Source organism: Eptesicus fuscus, chromosome 17, assembly GCF_027574615.1.
Source record: "Eptesicus fuscus isolate TK198812 chromosome 17, DD_ASM_mEF_20220401, whole genome shotgun sequence".
Taxonomy (NCBI): Eukaryota; Metazoa; Chordata; class Mammalia; order Chiroptera; family Vespertilionidae; genus Eptesicus; species Eptesicus fuscus.
In genome coordinates, this window is record NC_072489.1 from 36,973,310 (window position 1) to 36,994,757 (window position 21,448).

The 21,448-nt window shown below is 46.2% G+C and overlaps 1 protein-coding gene across 3 annotated transcripts in view; it reads right to left on the minus strand.

The window, feature by feature from the left end:
* The window catches only part of CPEB3 (cytoplasmic polyadenylation element binding protein 3), a 175,391-nt gene that overhangs the window by 38,427 nt on the left and 115,516 nt on the right, over positions 1 to 21,448 (minus strand). For all 3 annotated transcript variants that reach the window (XM_028133198.2, XM_028133196.2, XM_054729148.1), the window contains one exon: positions 5,056 to 5,174. In XM_028133198.2, the coding sequence (XP_027988999.2) occupies positions 5,056 to 5,174 (119 nt within the window). The remainder of the gene's footprint in view (positions 1 to 5,055; positions 5,175 to 21,448) is intronic.

Here is a 21,448-nt window from a genome sequence, read left to right on the forward strand (position 1 = left end):
GGCAAACCGTGTAGAAAGATGGCTGCACGTGGGCTGGCGATAGCTCGAACAGCAGGTACAGTTTGCTGTAGATGGTGCAGTGACCAGAGAAGGCTTCGGGAAACAGAAGGCATTTGAGAGGGGTCTTAAAATAAGGAAAAGAATTAGAAATTAGGATGGGAACAGAAATATCTTAGTTATTTGAATATGGGGTTTAGAAGGAAAGCAGAAAATGGTAAGTTTAGGAAAAAAAAAAATGTGAAGCCAGACTGGGAAGGTGTTAAATCCCAGGCAAAAGGATCTGGACTGCTTTTGTAACTAAAGAGGAGGGATGGAAAGTGCTAGTGATCTCCTTCATATATGAATGGGGGCAAGAGAGACCAGATGATAAGGCAGATTGGACAGAATTAAAAATTAAAGAATTAAGCCAGCCTCTATTTCCAGCTTCCTTGCTCCTAACTTTTTTTTTTTTTTCAATTTCTGCTTTCAAGTTTTAAGTGGATGACCATGTTACCTGAGCAATAACCTAAAGAAATTACTTGACGTAAGCACACTGTCTGGTAAGACAGTTTTCCAATGCTATACAGCAATCAATCAGTCATCTTTCAGGATATTTATCATTGTGATTGTGCTGTAAACTTCAAGGAGAAGGAAGCAGGAAACTTCTCTGATATGCCTTTCAAGGTGTTTACAATCCCACATCCCTGGCCAAAGTGTGCTAGAAGGTAAGAAGCGTAAACCTCTCCTTCCTCGCCTCCTTTTCAAGGTTCCTCTTTTTCAGCCCCTATCCCTGTTAGACGCTCCCAGGTTTCCTGCTCTATCAGATTGCTGTCTTGAACTTTCAGGTTCCATCTACTGATACTTTCAAAAAGTAGTGTCATCTTAACAGGGGGGACCACGGCCACAGTGTCTGCCCGCTTCACCAGGGGCCTGGACGAGGACGTAGCCGTCCTCTGGGACGTCTGGGGCATCGAGCTCTAGAACTCCTCTTGCTGGAGGAGGAAAAATCATATATCTAGGAATTTTGTCAGAGTTCCTGCTCTTGCCGATTTGACTACCTATTCTTTGGGCCTGAGGAGTCAAACAATCAGGTCACGAGTGGAGTTTCTTCTGTAACCTTTCAGGATCAGACCAGCTCACAGAGCAGTCTGAGTGGAGCCATTTAATGAAAGGTACTCTCAGACCAAAAACACAAACACTACCTGAAATCCACTAAGTAGGGACTCGTTTGAGTTAAAAACAAACATGATCTTAGAAGGTTTAAGTCAGAGGGAACCTCGCTATCAGGCTCTGTACTAGGAAAAGAATCTTGATTAACCTAATCCACACAAAGGAAACGGGGTCTGGAGCAGGAGGATGCGGGATGAGGGGTGGGGTGTTGGGGAGGGAGGATAGGGGAAGGACAAAGGATAGAAAATCTGTGAGGTCATTTTGGAACATGGTATATTTCCAAGGAGCAATCCAGGGAGGATTGGAGAGAACTAAACAGCAGAACGAGGGCCCTGGGATACTGAGAGGGAGCCAAGCTAAGAAGCAGAAAAAGTAGAAAGAGCCATAGCTCAGAGAGTTTGGCAAGTGAGCTCCAAATGCTGCCTTGACTTTGAGCTACTGCCAAGGTCCTCGCTTACTCCCAAAGGTTCGGCCCAGCCTTCACTTTCTGTGAGCATCCAAAGTGAGGTGGGATGTGTCGACACCTGGGAGGGAAGTGTGGCTAACCGAGGCCAGGAGGGAGGGACGTAGAGCTGAGGCACAGGAAGAGAAGGTTTCAAAAATGGAGCCAAAGGAGTTGGAACCCATAATGGGATCGAGCTCCTTCACAAATTACAGGTGTTTGGGGACTTTCATGTTTCCCAGCCTAAATTTTATTCAAATTGTTTATGCTGGAAACTCTGAGTGTGCTTGGGTCAAAGAAATATGTGATCGGCAGCCACCATTCAGAATTCACTGAGCTCCAATAAACTGCTTCACTTGAGCTCAGAAAGTGAAAACTGCAATAAGGCAAAAATTTGTAGAAAACACAAACAAAGGAAAGTTAGTTTCTCCATAAACATTTCTAAAACAGATAATTACACTATTTTCAGAAGTCCCTCAAGCCAAAGGTAACACGTGTTTGGAATGAAAACACTCAACAGTAATGGTGTTGCCTCCATACCACCTCCATCTGCAACCACCACTGCTCATTCCCCTCTCAAGAGATGCCCAGTCCTGGTGAGACTTGCCCGACAAGGGGTATTATCCTCCTCCCACAGAGCCAGCGATGAGCCATCCAAGGTATACAAGGCCCATCAGCTCATCTCTAATCTCCTCCCCTCAATCCAACTGCTTCTTAATCTACTATGGGCATAACTCTCTCAACGTGTACCTCTACCTTCCTGCCTTTTTATCCTATCTAATAAAGAGGTGATATGCAAATTGACCGTCACTCCAACACACAAGATGGCCACCACAAGATGACCTGCAGGGGAGGGCAGTTAGGGGTGATCAGGCCAGCAGGGGAGGGCAGTTGGGAGGGAGCAGGCCTGCCAGGGAGGGCAGTTGGGGGGAACCAGGCCTGCAGGGGAGGGCAGTTGGGGGGGACCAGGCCTGCAGGGGAGGGCAGTTGGGAGGGAGCAGGCCTGCCAGGGAGGGCAGTTGGGGGGAACCAGGCCTGCAGGGGAGGGCAGTTGGGGGGGACCAGGCCTGCAGGGGAGGACAGCTGGGAGGACCCAGGCCTATAGGGGAGGTCAGTTGGGGGGGACCAGGCCTGCAGGGGAGGGCAGTTGGGGGTGACCGGGCCGGCAGGGGAGGGCAGTTAGGGGTGACCGGGCCGGCAGGGAAAAGCAGTTGGGAGGGACAAGGCCTGCAGGGGAGGGCACTTTGGGGCGACCAGGCCTGCAGGGGAGGACAGTTAAGAGGTGACCAGGCTGGCAGGGGAGGGCAGTTAGGGGCAATTGGGCTGGCAGGGGAGCAGTTAGGCATCCATCAGGCTGGCAGGGGAGTGGTTAGGGGGTGATCCGGCTGGCAGGCAGAAGCAGTTAGGGGCAATCAGGCAGGCAGGCAGGCAGGTGAGCGGTTGTGAGCCAGCAATCCTGGATTGTGAGAGGGATGTCCGATAGCATCGGGCCTAAATGGGCAGTCAGATACCCCTTGAGGGGTCCCAGATTGGAGAGGGTGCAGGCTGGGCTGAGGGACACCCTCTCCCCCCCCCCCCCCCCCCCCCGTGCATGAATTTCATGTACTGGGCCTCTAGTATATATATAAATAAATATATTTCTAATCGCCTCCTAGAGTGTATGACCCATCAATCCCATGTTAGCCCTTTCTAGCTCACCCCACTCCCCTTCCACCGATGTGAAGTGGCAGAGGTTCTCTGGAGGTTGGCCATTTACCTGTCAGACATCTGACCCTGACCAATTGGGTTCAGTCTTTCTAATCTCACACTATTCCAAAGAGACTGAGAGAAGTTATTTCAGCTTTCTTGCTTTTCACTCAGATGAAACCCTGCACACTCCCATGGCAGTCAGTCCCCATGTCTCCCTCATAACCCCCGGCCTCTCCACACTGTTTAAGTTAAGACCAAAGTTAACAAAGTTTCCCTACTCCTTTTCCCCACATACTGTTTCTTTATTCCTCTCCCCCTGCCTCGTATGCTACTCTATCTAATACTGCTAATTGTTATTAAAAAAATTTTAATGGCCCCAGAATTTGAAAATTACAGTGGCACTTCACATGTGTTAAAATCCTGGCTTCTCCTTCTGCATCAATTATTCTATTATGCTCAGCATCTCCCTTCTTTCCTAACCCCCTCTTCTGCTTTACATACTGCAGTCTCCCTCTTAGAGGTGGCCAAGTCCCAGCATCATTCTTGTGCAACCAACTATAAACCCTGTCCTAGATGTCACCACTCTTTTCAACAGATGTTACCATGTAGATAAGCTCCATCCTCACGTTTCTGAATCCAAAAGCACTATGGTAGACTAACAGCACCATCCAGTTACACAAGTACCTCACCTCACCAAATGTTTCCACATTCGTTTTCCTCTCATCTGAGCCTCTTGACATCCCAGAGAGGGACCATTATTCTTCCCATTGTACAGATGAGGAAACCAAGATTCAGCAAGGATTAGGTGATTTTATTCACAGCCAAGAAGATATGTAAATGCTAGAGACAAAACTCTAACTTTTATGTCCAACCCCAAATTCCCCCTCATGCACATTTCTGAGAGTGCATCTAGTTGCCAAGTGAGCCCCCCTCTTCTAGTGTAAGTCTTACAGGGGATGCTCCAGGCCGGCCCCAAGGAAGACCCATGCCTTGGACCACATCACTATTTGTACTCTTTTTCCCTCTCCTAGCACCAAGTCTCAACACACAAACTCACCCCTCCCAACTTCCCACAGATCTTTACTTCTTCCATGTTAACTGAGTTCTTTTCTTCTGCTCAGAACATAGGTTTGCCCCTTCTCCACTCATACCCACTCTGCCAGGAGAAAGGAAGCCGTCTTCCTCTCTCACCCGAGGACTGACACTCTTTGGTTCAGTAACCACACACTGTACTAGGGTACATTTGCTGATGGTTTGGGGTCCACGCTCCCTGTCCTTCCCCTCCCCTGCCCTGTTCCAAGCTCTCCATTGTAGAGTGTACACTCCTGGCCCAGAGGCTCGACTTGGCCAGCTGTGGGTACTCAGCACAATGCCTCGCATTCAAAGGCACATAAACATCGACAATTATGATCTTTTAAAAAAAAAAAAAATTACTCCTGTCCTTGATCTGAAATAATAATACAAACCAGCTGCCAAAACCATTAAGAGCATTATTTACTTCAATTAAGAGACTCTGAATAGGAATTAGCTTAAAAGAGCTGTAAAGTGAAAGACAAGGGCACATTTGTTTACATGCGGTCCCAAAGGTATAAAACGAAATACTGAGTAATTTGCTATTAGCGTCCCATCAACGACAGTCCAGCTCCACTGCACAGCAAGGTCACCCCGGGTAAGAGGATCCCAGGGACCAGCATTCCCATTACAAGGAGGGGCTGTCAGCTAGTCCAGGGGCACATGTGCTCTAGAAAAGCAACAGCTGGCTGCATGCTACGTACCGGTTTATCCTTGATGGTGGGGCTGGACACGCACAGGTAGAGTTTCCCGTCTTCCTCCAGGCAGGCATCTATCAGAGCTTGCACCGAGCTCTCCTCCTGGAACAGCAGAAAGGCATAGCCTTGGGGAGAACAAAAACAAAGGGCGTGGGGAGGAATCAGTAAACGGAACTCAGAACACCACGTACAACGTTATCCATTGCTTTACTTTGGCCAATGCTTACTAAAATCTACGAACTTGAAGTGGGACACAGGGAAGTCAGAGTTACTGAGACCCTCGCTTGCCAGGCGTTGCATTAAGTGCTCTGTACACACTACCTTGCCTTGGCGTTGATACGTGCAGCAGCATGGCTGCACCTTGAAAACATCACACTAAGGGGGGAAAGCCAGGCACACAATACCACATATTGTATGATTCCATGTGCATGGAACGTCCATAAGAGGCAAATCTACAGAGACAAAAAAATAGATTCGTGGTTGTCTAGGGCTGGGGGGCTGGAGGGAATCGGTACAGGGTTTCTTTTTGGGATGACGAAAGTTTTAAAAAATTAACTGTAGTGATGGCATCTGTGAACATACTGAAAACCACTGAACTATACATTTTAAATGGAGGCACTATAGGGTATGTGAATTATATTTCTTTTTAAAAAATATTTTATTGATTTTTTAATTGATTTTTTTACAGAGAGAAAGGAAGAGGGATAGAGAGTTAGAAACATCGATCAGCTGCCTCCTGCACACCCCCTTCTGGGGAAGTGCCCGCAACCAAGGTACATGCCCTTGACCGGAATCGAACCTGGGACCTTTCAGTCCACAGGCTGATTGATGCTCTATCCACTGAGCCAAACCAGTTAGGGCATGTGAATTATATTTCAACAAAACTTGTCCAAAAACAAAAACCACACAATAGGCTAGTGTGTTACTTCTGATGATGCTGTTTCTCCAAGGATACTCTCCTGTCTCATGACAGCACACAATCTATAAACAGGACACTAACGGCAGGGTTTCCATGGACACAGCCAGCTTGGTTCAGTTCAGTGCAGTTCAGTGAGATGCTGAGCAACTTGACAAGTGGGATACAATCTATAAATTATGATAAAACTGAGATAAATGAGACGTCTCTGCTGTCAAGAGACTTCTGTAGTAGAAGAAACAGACATTTTAGACAATGAACTACTAGCTACAAAACTGAGGGAGATAAGTGGGGACAGAAGGTGCCATGGGACCTCAGAGGAGTAAGGATTCTGACTTGGGAGAATCAGCAGAGACTTCAAAGAGGACAACAGATGTTCAAGGGGCCAACTCTGACACTTGCTGCCACACTGGCACTCACGAATGACAGCTGAGCAAGGGCCCATCATGAGCTAGTCTAAGCCTGAGCATTCAACTATTCAACCTCTCTGCAACCCCTCTAGCTTGGCTAAGTCTCTCAGCTGTCGTCTCCACTCCCGGTCCTGCTATTGACCTCAAAGGAGACCATCACCAACACGATTCTCCTCTGGTGCGTTGCGTGCCAGGAAGATGGAAGTAGAGGAAGGGATAAGAACCCTCATATTCAGAAGATTCTCATACATCAAAGACGTTAATCAACGGGCCTAGAAGCAAAGCTCTCTGGAGCCCTGGGCAGCACGTAACAACGTTGGCAGTGGATAATGAATGATGGGTGCTCTTTTTTAAATCCCTTTTCCAAACTCCTCATCTACTATACAGAGCATCCAAGTAAACATAACAGGAAAAAGGTCAAGTACTACCCAGCACACCAAGAGTGACCACTGCAACAGGCAGAAGCCAATAAACACGGGAGACACAAGCCTACAGAAGCGGGGAGGTGGGTGCCGGAGGGAGGCTGCCTATGTGGTAGGACCCAGAGCTGTTTTCTGGGCTTTGCTCCCGGGCTGGCCGGGTCAGAGGATTCGGCAGGTGGCCAGGCAAGAAAAACAAAACCTAACTGCAAAACTAGAAAAGATAACACATCATTTCTTCATAGCGTTTCTCTTCCCGAAATAGTATCAAACAAGCCCCAGGGAATCTATTAAAAATTCAGTACTTTCACTTAATGTGAAAACACTAATTCCACTTGCCAAAGAGAATATTAGAGATGAGTGAGTTAGAAAATGCAAAAATCACGAAGAGGAGGTACTGGCAGGTGCTCTCCAACCTCCTGCCTCACCAGGTTAAAAGTGATCTTCCACAGAGGTCCTGAGGGGCACGCTGGTTATCTTGTTCTTGGAAGAACCCTGTCTGTGAACCCTATGCACAGGCACATCAAAAAGGCCTGGGGCCCTGGCCAGTGTTCCTCAGGGGCTAGAGTATCGGCCTGCACACTGAAGGGTCGCGGGTTCGATTCCCGATCAAGGGCATGTACATCGGTTGCTGGTTCACTCCCCAGCCCCGGTCGCGGTGTATGCAGGAGGCAACCAATCGATGTTTCTCTCATATTGATGTTCTCTCTCTCTCTCTCTCTCTCTCTCTCTCTCTCTCTCTCTTTCTCTCTCTTTCTCTCTCTCTCCTCCTCCTCCTCCTCTCCCTCTCTCCCTCTCCCTCCCTCTCTCTTCTACTCTCTTTGAAAAGCAATGGAAACAATATCCTCAGACGAGGATTTAAAAAAAATGGCCTGGAATGCGGCACACTCAGTGAGCTTGGGGATGGGGTGCGATCAGTGAGCTGGGGCGGCCTCCAGCTCCTTGCTCTGGAAGGCCACCAGGCTGATTGCGCCTTTCCTGCACATCACTGTCCGCCCTCTACCATCTCCCACATCAAATCCTGCATTGGTTCCGACTTGAACCGGGCACCAGATGAAAAGGCCTTCCAACCAAAACAAAATACACCAGAAACACCCCAAGCCACTCATGAAAACGGCTTTCTGATAGTTTCACCAACTAGAACACCTTCTGGTAGATACCTCTAGGCCAAGCAAACCAGCAGGACAATAGAAACCAGAGGATTGAAACAAAAACAAAAACGGGAAGGAAGACTCCTTCAAACACATTTCCCTCTTGCTCTTCAGAAATGTAAGGTCAAAGTAAACAAAGTGGGAAAAAATCCCTTCAAGAATAACAAGGTCAACTGGAGATAGAAATTAAATCAATGATTTACTAGGAGGCAAATTCCACAGGGTACTATGAGAAGAGTTCCGGACTAGGAGTCAGAAGGCCTGGATTTGGGTCTAAGTCCAGCATTTACTGTGTGTGGTAATAAGAGCTGATGGCTACCATCTAGTGAGCATCGACTGTGCACCTTATGCGTACTAACTCATTTCATCTTCACACACACCCGGGAGGTAGGCACTCTTTTAAATGCTGATTTACAGGGAAAGCACTTGCAGAGTGATTAAGAGACCTATTCAAGGTCACCTAGTAACTGGCGAAACTATGAACTTGAACATTGACTTAAAATCTGTAAGTCTTGGTTCTTTTGTCTATAAAATAAAGAAAATGCATGTCCTGATTATCTTACAGAAATGTAGGTTATGAGACAATATATGTAAGGATGCTTTGTAAACTAGGATATCACGCAAGTGTCAATTTTTCTTTTGCTGCATTTTCAGTTATTTATGTGCTATGTAAAATTAAGTTGAGTTTTGCATATGCCTCATTACAAAATTAGAGTTCAAGTTAATGACATATACTTTCTACTTGGCATGTGCAAGCATTTGGTGAGTAAAGGGCAGTCATCTAGATACTAAAGAAAAACCAAGTTTTTTTTTGAATGACAGGCTGAATATTACTGTAAACAAAGCAACTGAACATGTGCTTTCATATATCATTAGCCATTCCCAGCAGGAGAGAGAATGATCAGATGTGGTATTATTTGCTGATGGGAATACATTTCTTTAAATAAAAGCCTATTACACCTATAAATCAAGTTCCTCAAACTGTCACTATGATGGAAGGTTCTCCTATTAGTTTGAAAGGTATAAAAAAAATCTTGCCCCAAAATTCATAAACTCCCTCCCCTCTGAGCCAGAGAGAGATAACAGGATTATAAAACTCCTCACGTTTCAGGAGTGTGACCTTGTTCCCCAAATGCCCGATGAGTATGCGGGGAGCGGAGGGGGGGGGGGGGGGGCGGCCTCTGGAGACACGGTGAGCGACAAGAGGCCCTCAACTCAGAGCCAGGCTGAGGGGGGCAATCTGGGCGCTGGGGGTAGCAGGAGGAACTCGGCCCCGTCACCATCACGACCCTGGGTCGCAGGCAGAAGAGATGGCAGGAGACTGCTTGCTTTCCTACTGGTGCCACACGGGTTGGGGAGGAAGGTAGAAGAGCGAGGGATTTCTGGACAAGCCGGGACCGACCAATACTGCACTGCCCTGGGGTAAAGGGGAACAGGAAGGTACGGGGGGCACTAAATTAGAAAAATTCCATTTTACTGGGCCATGTTTTTGAAGGGAAAATTTAATTAAAAGATCTTTTCCTCTTAATACCCGAGAACACATTAAGTAAAACAACCTTCAAAATGCTCTTGGCGACCTTTCAAAAACAAAGCGTCGCGAGTGCTTAAACACATAATTTCGCGTGTTATAATTTTTATATGGGTCCCTGGTACAAAGGACCATCACCCTGAACTTCACCACCACGAACACCAGATACTTAGTGCTTACAATGTGCCAGGCCCTTTGCTAATAAATACTGCACACCCGTTAGCTCTTCTCCCCCTCCTCACGGTAATTCTATAAGGTAAATACAGTTGTCATTGTTGCCATTTGACTAGTACAGACGGGGAAACCAGAAGTCCAGGCGGTTAAGGGACACAGATTAAACTCTAAAAATTAAACTGAGGTTTGACTTCTAGGCCAGCTTCCAAAGCTCTCATTCTTTAGCCATTCATTCACTTACACTGCCTCACCTAAAAACGCTAAGGTAAATTTTCACTATCACTAGAGAATAAGGACTTGCCAGTTTATTATTTACTGTCACTTTGTAACAGGGACCCTTTAACTATCACAAGAGTGACAGCAAATAATAATAAACAATTATTTTAGTAGCAAGAAGTGGTCACCTGTGCTTCTGTCCTAAAATTTAAGGCCTTAGGTAGATATAGTTGCTCTAAAGCCCATAAAAACTCTATTGAGAAGAGTTGAAATGATGAATTTCAAAATAAGCAGGAGAAGTTCAGGTTTAGTTTTATTTAGGTCAATCAAACTTTCTTATTTAGTAAAGATGCTTATTGGTTTGAATATTTAGAAGGAAGGCTCTGGGGGATGTAGAGAGCAGATATCACTGAATTAAATCGGATTTTAGTAAAATGAATATCACCGTAACGGTAATAACCAACTTCAGAAAGAATTGGCAATGTATCCTAAAACCACGGGGTGAATCTGGGCAGGGGATACAGGATGCTCATGTAATCTTAAGGCATCACTTCATAGATAAGTATGGCAAAGGGAGAAAAAGGTACTTTCACAATGGAGGAATCTGACAGATAACACCTTAACCAAACGATCAAACTCAACATCAGCAACCACAGGGCAACTGACACCACGGCCCTGCGTCCGTCCCGTACTGTGTCTCTCCGTGTGGAACATCACCTGTGCAGTCTTCTTGCTAACAGGGTTTCACCTGAATCTCATCAGGAGGGAACAATCAGAAACTTCCAAATTAAGTGATCTTCTATAAAACATCTAGCATGGACTCTTCAAATGATACAAAAGACAAAAAGCCTGGGAAACAATTTAAAGGAGAGTAAAGAGATATAACTAAATGCAAGGCTAGACTTTGACTGGATTTTGGATTTTTAGAAAAAAAAAACAGCTCTAAAAAAACATTACTGGAACAATCTGGATGTTTCTTGGAGACATGCTACTGCATTTAGGAGGGGTCTTAATATCTACAACTTACTCTCAGAAGATCCATAAAACATATACATGTATAGCTCAATTGGCATGGGTCAGTGCTTGAGCATCGAGCTATGAACCAGGAGGTCACAGTTTGATTCTGGTGAGGGCACATGCCCAGGTTGTGGGCTTGATCCCCATTGGGGGGTGTGCAGGAGGCAGCCAATCAATGATTCTCTCTCATCGTTGATATTTCTATCTCTTTCTCCCTCTCTCCTCCTCTCTGAAATCAACAAAGATATTTAAATATATATATATGTATAAATACTCATACAAATAGAAAAAAAAGAGAGAAAGCAAATGTAGCAAAATGCTAACAACTGGTGAAGCTAGAGGATGGCTACATAGGTCTTCATTATACTATTCTTATAATTTTTTTTTCATAGGTTTGAAATTTTTAAAATAAAGATTTGTGAAAAAAAGGAAAAATCACGAGGTCTTAATGAAGAAGAGGGTAATACACTCTCCTATTCTCCAAAGAGGTGTGTGGTCTTTTGAAATGGTTCTTAAAGGCAACTAACTTGCTCTTAGTGATTTATATGTTTCAATATCGACTGCAATAGGAAAACTACTCCAGCTCATAGGGTTGTGCCCTGACCTGCGGCTGCCTTCAGAAAGCGGTGGCTGATCAAGCAACGGCCGGCTTCTGATTAAGGGAGATCAGCCCCAGGAGGAGGATCCACGGTCTGAACAGAGAGAGAAACCTCTCCTCACACAGAGTCCAGGCTCCCTGCTTTCCTGTGACCTTCCTAAAGAGACATGAAGGGCATCTCCCCAGCCAGAGCTGCCTGAGTTCAGACTTTTTTTTTTTTTTTTTTTTTTGGCACAGGAAGTCTGTTCCAAACATTCTCTCTGACCTTGGCTTTTAGGTCAGAGGATTTACCTGGTTTGCCTCAGGAGTCTTTGTCTTTGGATTCAATTCAACGGCACCAAAAATATTTAGGAGGTACAAGGCATGATGCTAGGCACCGAAGCTGCAAAGATGAAGAAGCTAAGGAAGAGCCCTGCCCTAGAAAAACTCAGCCTGTAAATAAATAACTAAAAAACAACATGCAAAGTGCTACGCTGGGGGTATGTCCCACGGGACGCTGGGGAGAGACAAATGGAGCAGAGGCATCCAAACATCACGGGCGGTCAGAGAGCAAAGGCCATCTCTGAGCTGGAGGAGAATTGCTTTTCCAGGAAGGAAGGGCACTCCAAGGTCAGGAAAGAGCACAGGCCAAGGCACTGGAAGGTCGAAGGATCGGCTCATTTGGAAAACAGTGAGCAGAGTTCATCAGTTAGAATACAGGGTTGGGGGCAGCGGGTGGGAAGAGAGATCGCAGCTCACCAACCCCCTGCCTGCTGCCTATATAGGTCTCTGAACTGGATTCCGCCTTCGTTTTCCTCTTGGAAGAGAACATCGATCTCTAGGACATTCTGAACACTTAACCACGTGTCCTGGGCACTGCAGGGGGATACTGACAGCAAGTCCTTGTTCTCAAGGAATGTAAAGGCTAGTGCAAGAAGGCCAGAAAGAATAAGCACAGAAAGAGCTCTAATCTAGGAACAATGCATGAAGGGCCCAAAGAAGCATTTAAAAAAACAAACAAAACACATTTCACTGTTTTTCCAAATGAACTGAACTTCACGGCAAGAAGACAGACTTTCCCAGGAAAGACATGGCTAGAAAAATCAGGAAAGACTTTCCGTAGGTGGTGGCACAGAAGCCAGACCTTCATGGTAGGACACAGGTGAAAAAAGGATGAAGCACATCCCCAGGGAAGGAATGAGCCTACGCTGCGAATGTAGAGTTGGTTCCGTGGGTACTGCCTACGTCCGTGGATTCCTTAACACTCCCTTGCATTCAGAACCAATGGTATTTCTTTGACTATACTTACTCCAGAGGGCTGAGGCTCAGATATTTTGGTTCTTGCCTGTTTTGTGTTACACTAATAACTGTTGCTTTGTGGGCTAGTTGCTTGGCAGGCAGGGGTGGGGGGGGGGGGGAAGGTAGGAATGAACAAGAAAATAAATCTGATGGGTAGACTCACCTCCGAGTTGAAATTGGAAATGTACTTCCTGTGTTCTTAGTCAAGTCCTGCAGTCCAGGGCAGTGACCTGGGGCAGTCGGGCTTAAAGTCTGCTCTTTTTTTTTATGTAACCACACAGTCCCCATAAAAAGAGGTCTTTGTGAAATCCGCCAATCTGTCAGTTCTAGTCACAGTCAGTTCTAACAAGCACCTGACCAAGAAAACGGAGACCCGACTACAGGTGTGGGAGGGGACCGGTCAAACCAGCTGGGCGGCTTTATTATGACTGAGCATTGCATTGTCATCAGGGTGAAGGACGCTAATGTTATTCCGCATCTGTTAAACCTAAGTACTGTGTAGGTGCATGGGTGTCTGTGTCCCACATAATCCTTCTCATATCTCAAGTAGTATTAACCCTGAGCAGTATTAACTCAGATGAGTCACCTGAGGTTCAGAGATGAAGTCGCTGGCTCAATGTCATCTAGGTAGTAGCTACCGGTGCCCACATCCGAGTCCACAAATACCTAGTTCTTGCCCCACTGCTTGCTCTCTCCCTCACTTAGCATGAGGCAACTGGCAAATGCTACATTTTAACCCAGCGAATGCTTTCCTACAGATGACAGTTTAGCCTGGCCTTGTGCATTGCCTGAACTTTGACAATCTAATTTCTCCTCTCCCTTGCACTTTCCTACTCCTCTGAGTTCTTAATGCTGCCAATGGGTTTTCCCTGTGCCACGACTTCCCCTTCTCAAGGCTAAGGTTATTATTTTTTATTTATTGACCTCAGAGAGAGAGGGCAAGAGAGAGAGAGAGAGAGAAACATCGACTTGTTGTTCCACCCATCTATGCATTCATTAGCCAACTCTCGCATGTGCTCTGACCCGGGATCACAACCTTGGGGTATCAGAAGGACACCCCAACCAACTGAGCTACTCGGTCAGGGCTGTCCGTTATATTGTGAAGGACAACCCAAAGCTTTGTTCTCAGCTTTCAAAAATGTTCACCAGGTCCTCTCCGTCGGCTTCCCCTATCAAAATGTCAACTGACATATATATCCTCACTTGGTCTCACTTGCTCATAGCTTAGCCCTTCTCCAATGACTGCCAGCAAGTCCTGTCCCAAGCTACGCACTCTTCTAACACAACCCCTCTGCCTCAGCCTGCCGAATGTGTACCTTCCACTTCACTTCCTGAAACCTGCTCTCTTCCAAAGAAAGTTCTCGTCAGGAGTGAGTCTGGCTTCCCTGCCTTTCCAGCTCCTCTGCCGGGCATAACACAGCAGGCACTGCTGTGACAGACTGTAAGGTGTCCCTGCTGTTTGTGTGCCTGCTCAGCCTCAGACTTTGTCCCATGGCCTGGACATTCCTACTGCCTACTCCTTTCTGTACTGTCCCTGAAACTGTAGATGCTTTTAAATCAAAGGCTCTTTTAAAAAAATATATATATTGTTATTGATTTCAGAGAGGAAGGGAGAGGGAGACAGAGATAAAAACATCAATGATGAGAATCATTGATCGGCTCTCTCCTGCATGACCCCTACTGGGGATTGAGCATGCAACCTGGGCATGTGCCCTGACCGGAATTGAACCACGACCTCCTGGTTCATAGGTGGATGCTCAACCACCGAGCCACGCTGACCAGGCCAAAGACTCTTTTTTTTTTTTTTTTTAAATAATATATTTTCACTGATTTCAGAGAAGAAGAAAGAAGGAGAGAGAGACAGAAACATCAATGATGAGAGCGACTCACTGATCGGCTGCTTCCTGCACACCCCCTACTGGGGATCAAGCCCACAACCCAGGCATGCACCCCCGACTAGAATCGAACCTGTGACTCTTCAGTCCACAGGCCAATGCTCCATCCACTGAGCCAAACCGGCTAGGGCAAGACTAACTTTTATAGTTCATCTTCAGATAAGTGTTTAATAAAACAATTTAAACTGGGGGCATGCTCAGTTTTTAAATGCACAAGAGGATGCCGCTCCATCTGTCAAAATAGGACAAGACTAAAAGCCCACTCCCGCTGCTCTGCAGTGCAGCTTCTGTGTTTCTATGAGAAAATCCTTCCGGAGAATAAAACTTCCATCGGTCAAATATTAAAATATAGGCTTGACCAAGGAGTGTGAATACTGCAAGCCAGACCTGCCTTAAAAAAAAAGGGGTGGAGGACAAATATTACTCAAAAGCTTAGAACCTGCAAAAGGTTAAGGACAGGCTCAAAGGCCTTAGCTTCCCAATTTGATCGGTTTATGTAACTTAAAAGGTGGAAAAGCTTGGAATCTGGGCCTAAAACAACACTGACTTATTTCCATTCAAGTTATGCTATGAGGGGAGGGGAAATGTGAAGTTTGAAAACTTTCCTTTCCAAAGCCAGCTTGAGACAAACTGAAGGGAAAAGAAACAGATGCCGTGAATCCAGCACTGCAGCCTCACAGCGACCTATTTCTGTCCATTTACAGTGGAGCCCTCTTTCCCGGTGTGGCCTGATTTATGCCAGCGTCACAAACCACGTTGGTATTTAGCATAAACTTCCACAACTGCATGACCTTGACCACCAGGACCAGCAGTCCAGCCAGTCTGGCCAGGGCAGAGGGAAAGACAGGATCGCCAGGACAAACAGCCCCTCAGAAGTACACTCACTCAGGTGGGTGGGAACCATCAGAGCGCGAGGCATGCGTCCCTCTCACATAATATGCATGCCTGTTACTGTTCCTGCTCACCTGGACCCTGTGCCCATGGACTGCCAGAGCTGAAGCTGGCTGTCCGAGTGGGCTGCGCATGACAGCTTCCGCCATGCCACTGCCAGCATCGCCGACGCCTGAACAGTTTCAGAGCCACGTGGCCAGTCTCCTGTCCAACATCTGCAGCTGGCTGCTGTTCTTTTTTTTTTTTTTTTTTTTTTTTTTTTTTTTTTTTTAATTTAATGAATCTTTATTGTTCAGATTACAATTGTTTCTCCTTTTTCCCCACATATCTCCCCACCACCCAGTTCCTACCCCCCCTCTTCCCTTACCTCCCTCCCCACTGTCCTTATCCATAGGTGTATGATTTTTGTCCAATCTCTTCCCATACTCCCCACACAGACACCCCTTTCCCCCTGAGAATTATCAATCCACTCCCATTCTATGCCTCTGATTCTATTAAGTTCACCAGTTTATTCTGTTCCTCAGATTTTTAATTCACTTGACTTTTAGATTCACTTGTTGATATATATGTATTTGTTGTTCATAATTTTTATCTTTCTTCTTCTTTTTCCTCTTTTTAAAGAATACCTTTCAGCATTTCATATAATGCTGGTTTGGTGGTGATGAACTCCTTTAGCTTTTTCTTATCTGTGAAGCTCTTTATCTGCCCTTCAATTCTGAATGATAACTTTGCTGGGTAGAGTAGTCTTGGTTGTAGGTTCCTGCTATTCATCACTTTGAATATTTCTTGCCACTCCCGTCTGGCCTGCATGGTTTCTGTTGAGAAATTAGCTGATAATCGTATGGGAGCTCCCTTGTAGGTAACTAACTGTTTTTCTCTTGCTGCTCGTAAGATTCTCTCTTTGTCTTTTGCTCTTGGCATTTTAATTATGATGTGTCTTGGTGTGGTCCTCTTTGGATCCCTTTTGTTTGGGGTTCTGTGCGCTTCCTGGACTCGTAAGTCTATTTCTTTCATCAGGTGGGGGAAGTTTTCGTTCATTATTTCTTCAAATAGGTTTTCAGCATCTTGCTCTCTCTCTTCTTCTGGTACCCCCATAATTCTGATGTTGGTTCGCTTGAAGTTGTCCCAGAGACTTCTTACACTATCTTCAACTTTCTGAATTCTCTTCACTTCATGCTTCTCTGGAGGAGTGTCCTTGGCCTCTTTGTATTCCAAATCTTTGAGTTGATTCTTGCAATCCTCTAGTCTGCTTTTGGGTCTCTGTATAATATTTTTTATCTCAGTCAGTGTATGTTTAATTTCTAGTTGGTCCTTTTTCATATCCTCAAGGGTCTCATTGAATTTATCGGCCTTTTCCATGAAATTCTTGAAAAACCTTATAACCGTGGTTTTGAACTCTATGTCCAGTCGCTTATTCTCCTCCATTTCTTTGGTTTGTGATCTGTTTCCTTGCCTTCTCATATTCTCTGCTTCCCTGGGTTGGTAGGGTAGTTTTGTGTACTAGGTGTCCTATTGGTTCAACGGGTCAGCCTCCCAGTTACTTGAGGTGGACACTCTTGGTGTACCCTTGTGTACTGTGTGTCCCCCAGCAGGAGCTACAGCAAGGGCTAGTTTTCTCCTCCTTTGCTTGGGCGGTTTTGGAGCAGTCTGGAGCTGTAGTTGGTTAAGCTGCCACAGAACAGGCCATTTATATGCAAAAGCCGCTGTGTGGAGCCTGGGCGGGTTTGTAGAATGTGCGGGGCGGGGTCTCAGGGCTGGGCGGGGTCTCAGGGCGTCACTAGGCTGGGGCGTGGCCAACAGCAATGGCTGCCGTCAGCCGTCTCTGCCTTTCCATGTTTCCAAGTCCCTGCGCCCCGCGCTCCAGCGCAGTAAACAATGATTGCTGGGCGCACCTCTGCAAAAAAGTCACTCTCACTTTCCGACCCGATGGCCGAGAGTCCAGCTTCTCCCCGTAGGCGTCTGGGTCCCCGAGTGTCCCCAGAAACTGGATTTCAGAGTGATCGGGAGCTTGTCTCCCTGCGGGTTGAAGAAAAGCCGCGCACCCAGCCGCCCGCCGCTGCCGGCCCGATTCGCGTGCCTCCGTACCTCAGCTTTTCAGCGATTGTGCTCCTTTCTCTTCTCAGCTGTAAATCTTCCACTCAGCCAGCTTTCCCGTGGTTCTGGGTGGTAGACGTTTTTGTCTTTTAGTTGTGTTTTTGAAATTGTTGTGTGAGGCAGCAGATTAGTTGTTTAACTATGCCGCCATCTTGGTCGAGAGTCTCTGGCTGCTGTTCTTGCCTCTGCCCCAGATGTCTCTGCCAACAGTGGTAGTGCAGCTGTGCTTGCTGCCCAGGAGATGCCAGCTCTCTCCTTGGCCCCAGCTCCCCCTCCCCCCAAGAGGTGAGACTAATGGCAGGAGCAGCTGCTTAGTACAGGGCCAGGGGCAGAAGGCTCAGAGAGGGTAGGCATTTTCTTTTGTAGTTCGTGACAGCAACTTTGGATATGGGCTATTCTCCCAGGAGGCAATGAAGGAGGTTATGCAAAACCCTACCTATCATCATAAAAGCTTGTCATGCCCAACTTATTTTCCTAGCTGCCACACTCATCGCCTCATGCTCAAGGAAGCAGAACTAAGCTGTTTTGTTTTTTAAATCAGCAGTCAAGGATTCTAAGGCTGCTGCAATAGGCTGCTGTAACTAGGGTGGCCTATGTCACAGCTAGGTGTTAAAAGATGAACTGGGTCAATCAGATTCCCTCTCTCTGGAATTCAACTAGAAATGTAAAAACAATTTGCCCGCAAACAGAGAGGAGCACACGTGCAGAAAAACGCTGCGTCATGATAATGGTGGGACATTACAATGAAGGAGAATTTCCCCTGCCCAAATCCCTGCAGCCTGCCATCCCCAGCACCGTTTCCTCCATGACACCGGGTTCTATCGCAGCTCCTATTTTGGGCTTCCTTGTTACTCATAATCACATCCCCAATTTGAGAGAACACAAGAGTGAGTACAGTACCTCTTATGTTTGCAGTCAAAAACTCAACTACAGCCCTGGCTTCCTGCATAATTCAGTTGGTTGGCTCAGTTGGTTAGAGCATCATCACATACACCAAAATGGTTGTGGATTTGATTCCCCGTCTGGGTGTGTACTGAAGGCAACTGATCAATGTTTTGCACATCTATCTTCCTTCCTTCCTTCCCTCCCTTCCTCCCTTCCTCCCTTCCTTCTTTCCTTCCTCCTTCCCTCCCTTCCTTCTTTCCTTCCTTCCCTTCCTCCCTCCCTCCCTCCCTCCTTCCTTCCTTCCTTCCCTCCCTTCCTCCTTCCTCCCTCTTTTTTTCCTTCCTTCCTTCCTTCCTTCCTTCCTTCCTTCCTTCCTTCCTTCCTTCCCTCCCTCCCTCCTTCCCTCTCTCCCTCCCTCCCTCCCTCCCTCCCTTCCTCCCTCTTTCCCTCCCTCCCTCCCTCCCTCCCTCCCTCCCTCTCTCCCTCTCTTTCTTTCTTCCTTTCTTCCTTCCTTTCTTCCTTTCCTTTCCAGTTCTTCTCTTTTTCTCTCTCCCTCCCTCGCTCCCTCACTCTCTCTAAAATCAACAAACATATCCTCAGGTGAGGATTAAAATACAATAATAATAAATAAAGTAGGAAAAACAAAACAGAACTCAACTATAAAGCAGTGTATTCGTGTCCAGAAATGGTGTGACATTACCCGAGTGGCAGAATTCCACAGTCTAGCTAAAGCTAAAAGGCAGCTCAGAACTACAAATTTATTCTAAACCAGCTCTTGGAAATACCCCAGCTATGTGAGTATGAATAACAGAATAGAATTCAGGAAAACACCAAGGATCACTTTCATTTTTAAATAGCTAGGTCATATAGCTTAAGTTGCTAATTTTTATATAAAATACAGCCTTATAAATAATAGCACAATTTGGAGAAACCAAGATGGTGGCATAAGGTATACACCTGTACGTGCTGCCTCTCACAACCACACCAAAACTACAACTAAAAGACAAAACGTCTATCACCCAGAACCACGGGAAAGCTGGCTGAGTAGAAGTTCTACAACTAGAAGGAAAGAGAAAAGAGCATTGAGATCGGGTAGGATGTGCACAAGCGTGGAAAAACAGAGGTACGGAGGCGTGCGAATCGGGCTGGCGGCTGGCGACTGGGTGTGCTGTTTTTTTCAACCCAAAGGGAGACACAAGCTCCTGACTGCTCTGAACTCCAGTTTCAAGTGGGACTCTGGGGACCCAGACTCCTACGGGGAGAAGCTGGACTGTCTGCCATCAGGTCGGAAAGTGAGGGTGGCTTTCTTGCAGAGGTGCACACAGGAATCATTGTTTACTGCTCTGGAGCGCAGGACACGGAGAAACGGAAACACGGGGACGTGGAAACGCGGAGATGGAGAGATGGCTGACTGGCAGCCATTGCTGTTTGCCACGCCCTAGTGATTCCCTGAGACCCCGCCCCACCCAATTTACAAACCCACCCAAACTGTGCTCAGCGGCTTTTACATATAAATGGCCTGCCCTATCGCAGCTTAACCTAACAAACTGCAGCTCTGGTCAGACAGCTCCAAAACTTCCAAACCCCAAGCAAAGAGGAGAAATCTGCAGATCTCGCTGTAGCTCCTGCTGGGTGGCCTCAGACAGTAGCTGACATGCACCCCATTGGAGATCCAGAAGCCAGTGTACCTAGTGGTCAGTGTGAGATGACACCAGATTTCAACTCTTCACATCCATAAGTGACACACTCAAGAGGCAGACTCAGTGAGCACCAAAGCCCCACTGAAACAAGTCCTGCCCCATAAGGGTGTCTCCAGCACAGCAGTTCTTCCAATATAGACACAACTGGTCCTCATAGCCAATTGGCCTGGAGGTCAATTCCTCCCAGTGTACCAACAGCAATCAAGGCTTAACTACAACAAGACTGTGCACTCAGCCCACAAAGGGGTGCACCAAGAATGTCCACCTCAGGTGACTGGGGAGGCTGAACCACTGGGCCCTATAGGTCACCTACCACACAAAACCACTCCATCAACACAGGGAAGCAGGCAAAATGTGGAGACAAAGAAACAGGTCACAAATGAAAGAAATGGAGGAAAGCAAACTACTGGACATAGAGTTCAAAACCACAGTTATAAGGTTACTCAAGAATCTTCTAAAAACCTCTGAGGAATTTAGTTAGACCTTTAAGGATCTTAATGAGAATGCCAAAAAAAAAAAAAATGGAAAAGGACCAGTCAGAAATTAATCATATACTGTCTGAAATAAAGAATATACAGAAATTAAACAGTAGACCAAAGGACCCCAAGAATCAAACCAAAGATTTGAAATATGAGGAAACAAAAAACACCCAAACAGAAAAACAAAAAGAAAAAAGAATCCCAAAATATGAAGATAGTGTAAGGAGCTTTTGGGACAACTTTAAGTGTACCAACACCCGAATTATGGGCGTGCCAGAAGAAGAAAGAGAGCAAAATATTGAAAACCTATTAGAAGAAATAATGACAGAAAACTTTCCCCACCTGGTGAAAGAAATAGACTTACAAGTTCAGGAAGTGCACAGAACCCCAAACAAGAGGGATCCAAAGAGGACCACACCACGACACATCATAATTAAAATGCTAAGGGCAAAAGACAAAGAGAGAATCTTGAAAGCAGCAAGAGAAAAACAGTTGGTTACCTACAAGGGAGTACCCATACGACTGTCAGCTGATTTCTCAACAGAAACTATGCAGGCCAGAAGGGAGTGGCAAGAAATATTCAAAGTGATGAACAGCAAGAACCTACAACCAAGATTACTCTACCCAGCAAAGCTATCATTAAGAATTGAAGGTCAGACGAAGAGCTTCACAGACAAGAAAAAGCTAACGGAGTTCATCACCAGCAAACCAGGATTATATGAAATGCTGAAGGGTATTCTTTAAGAAG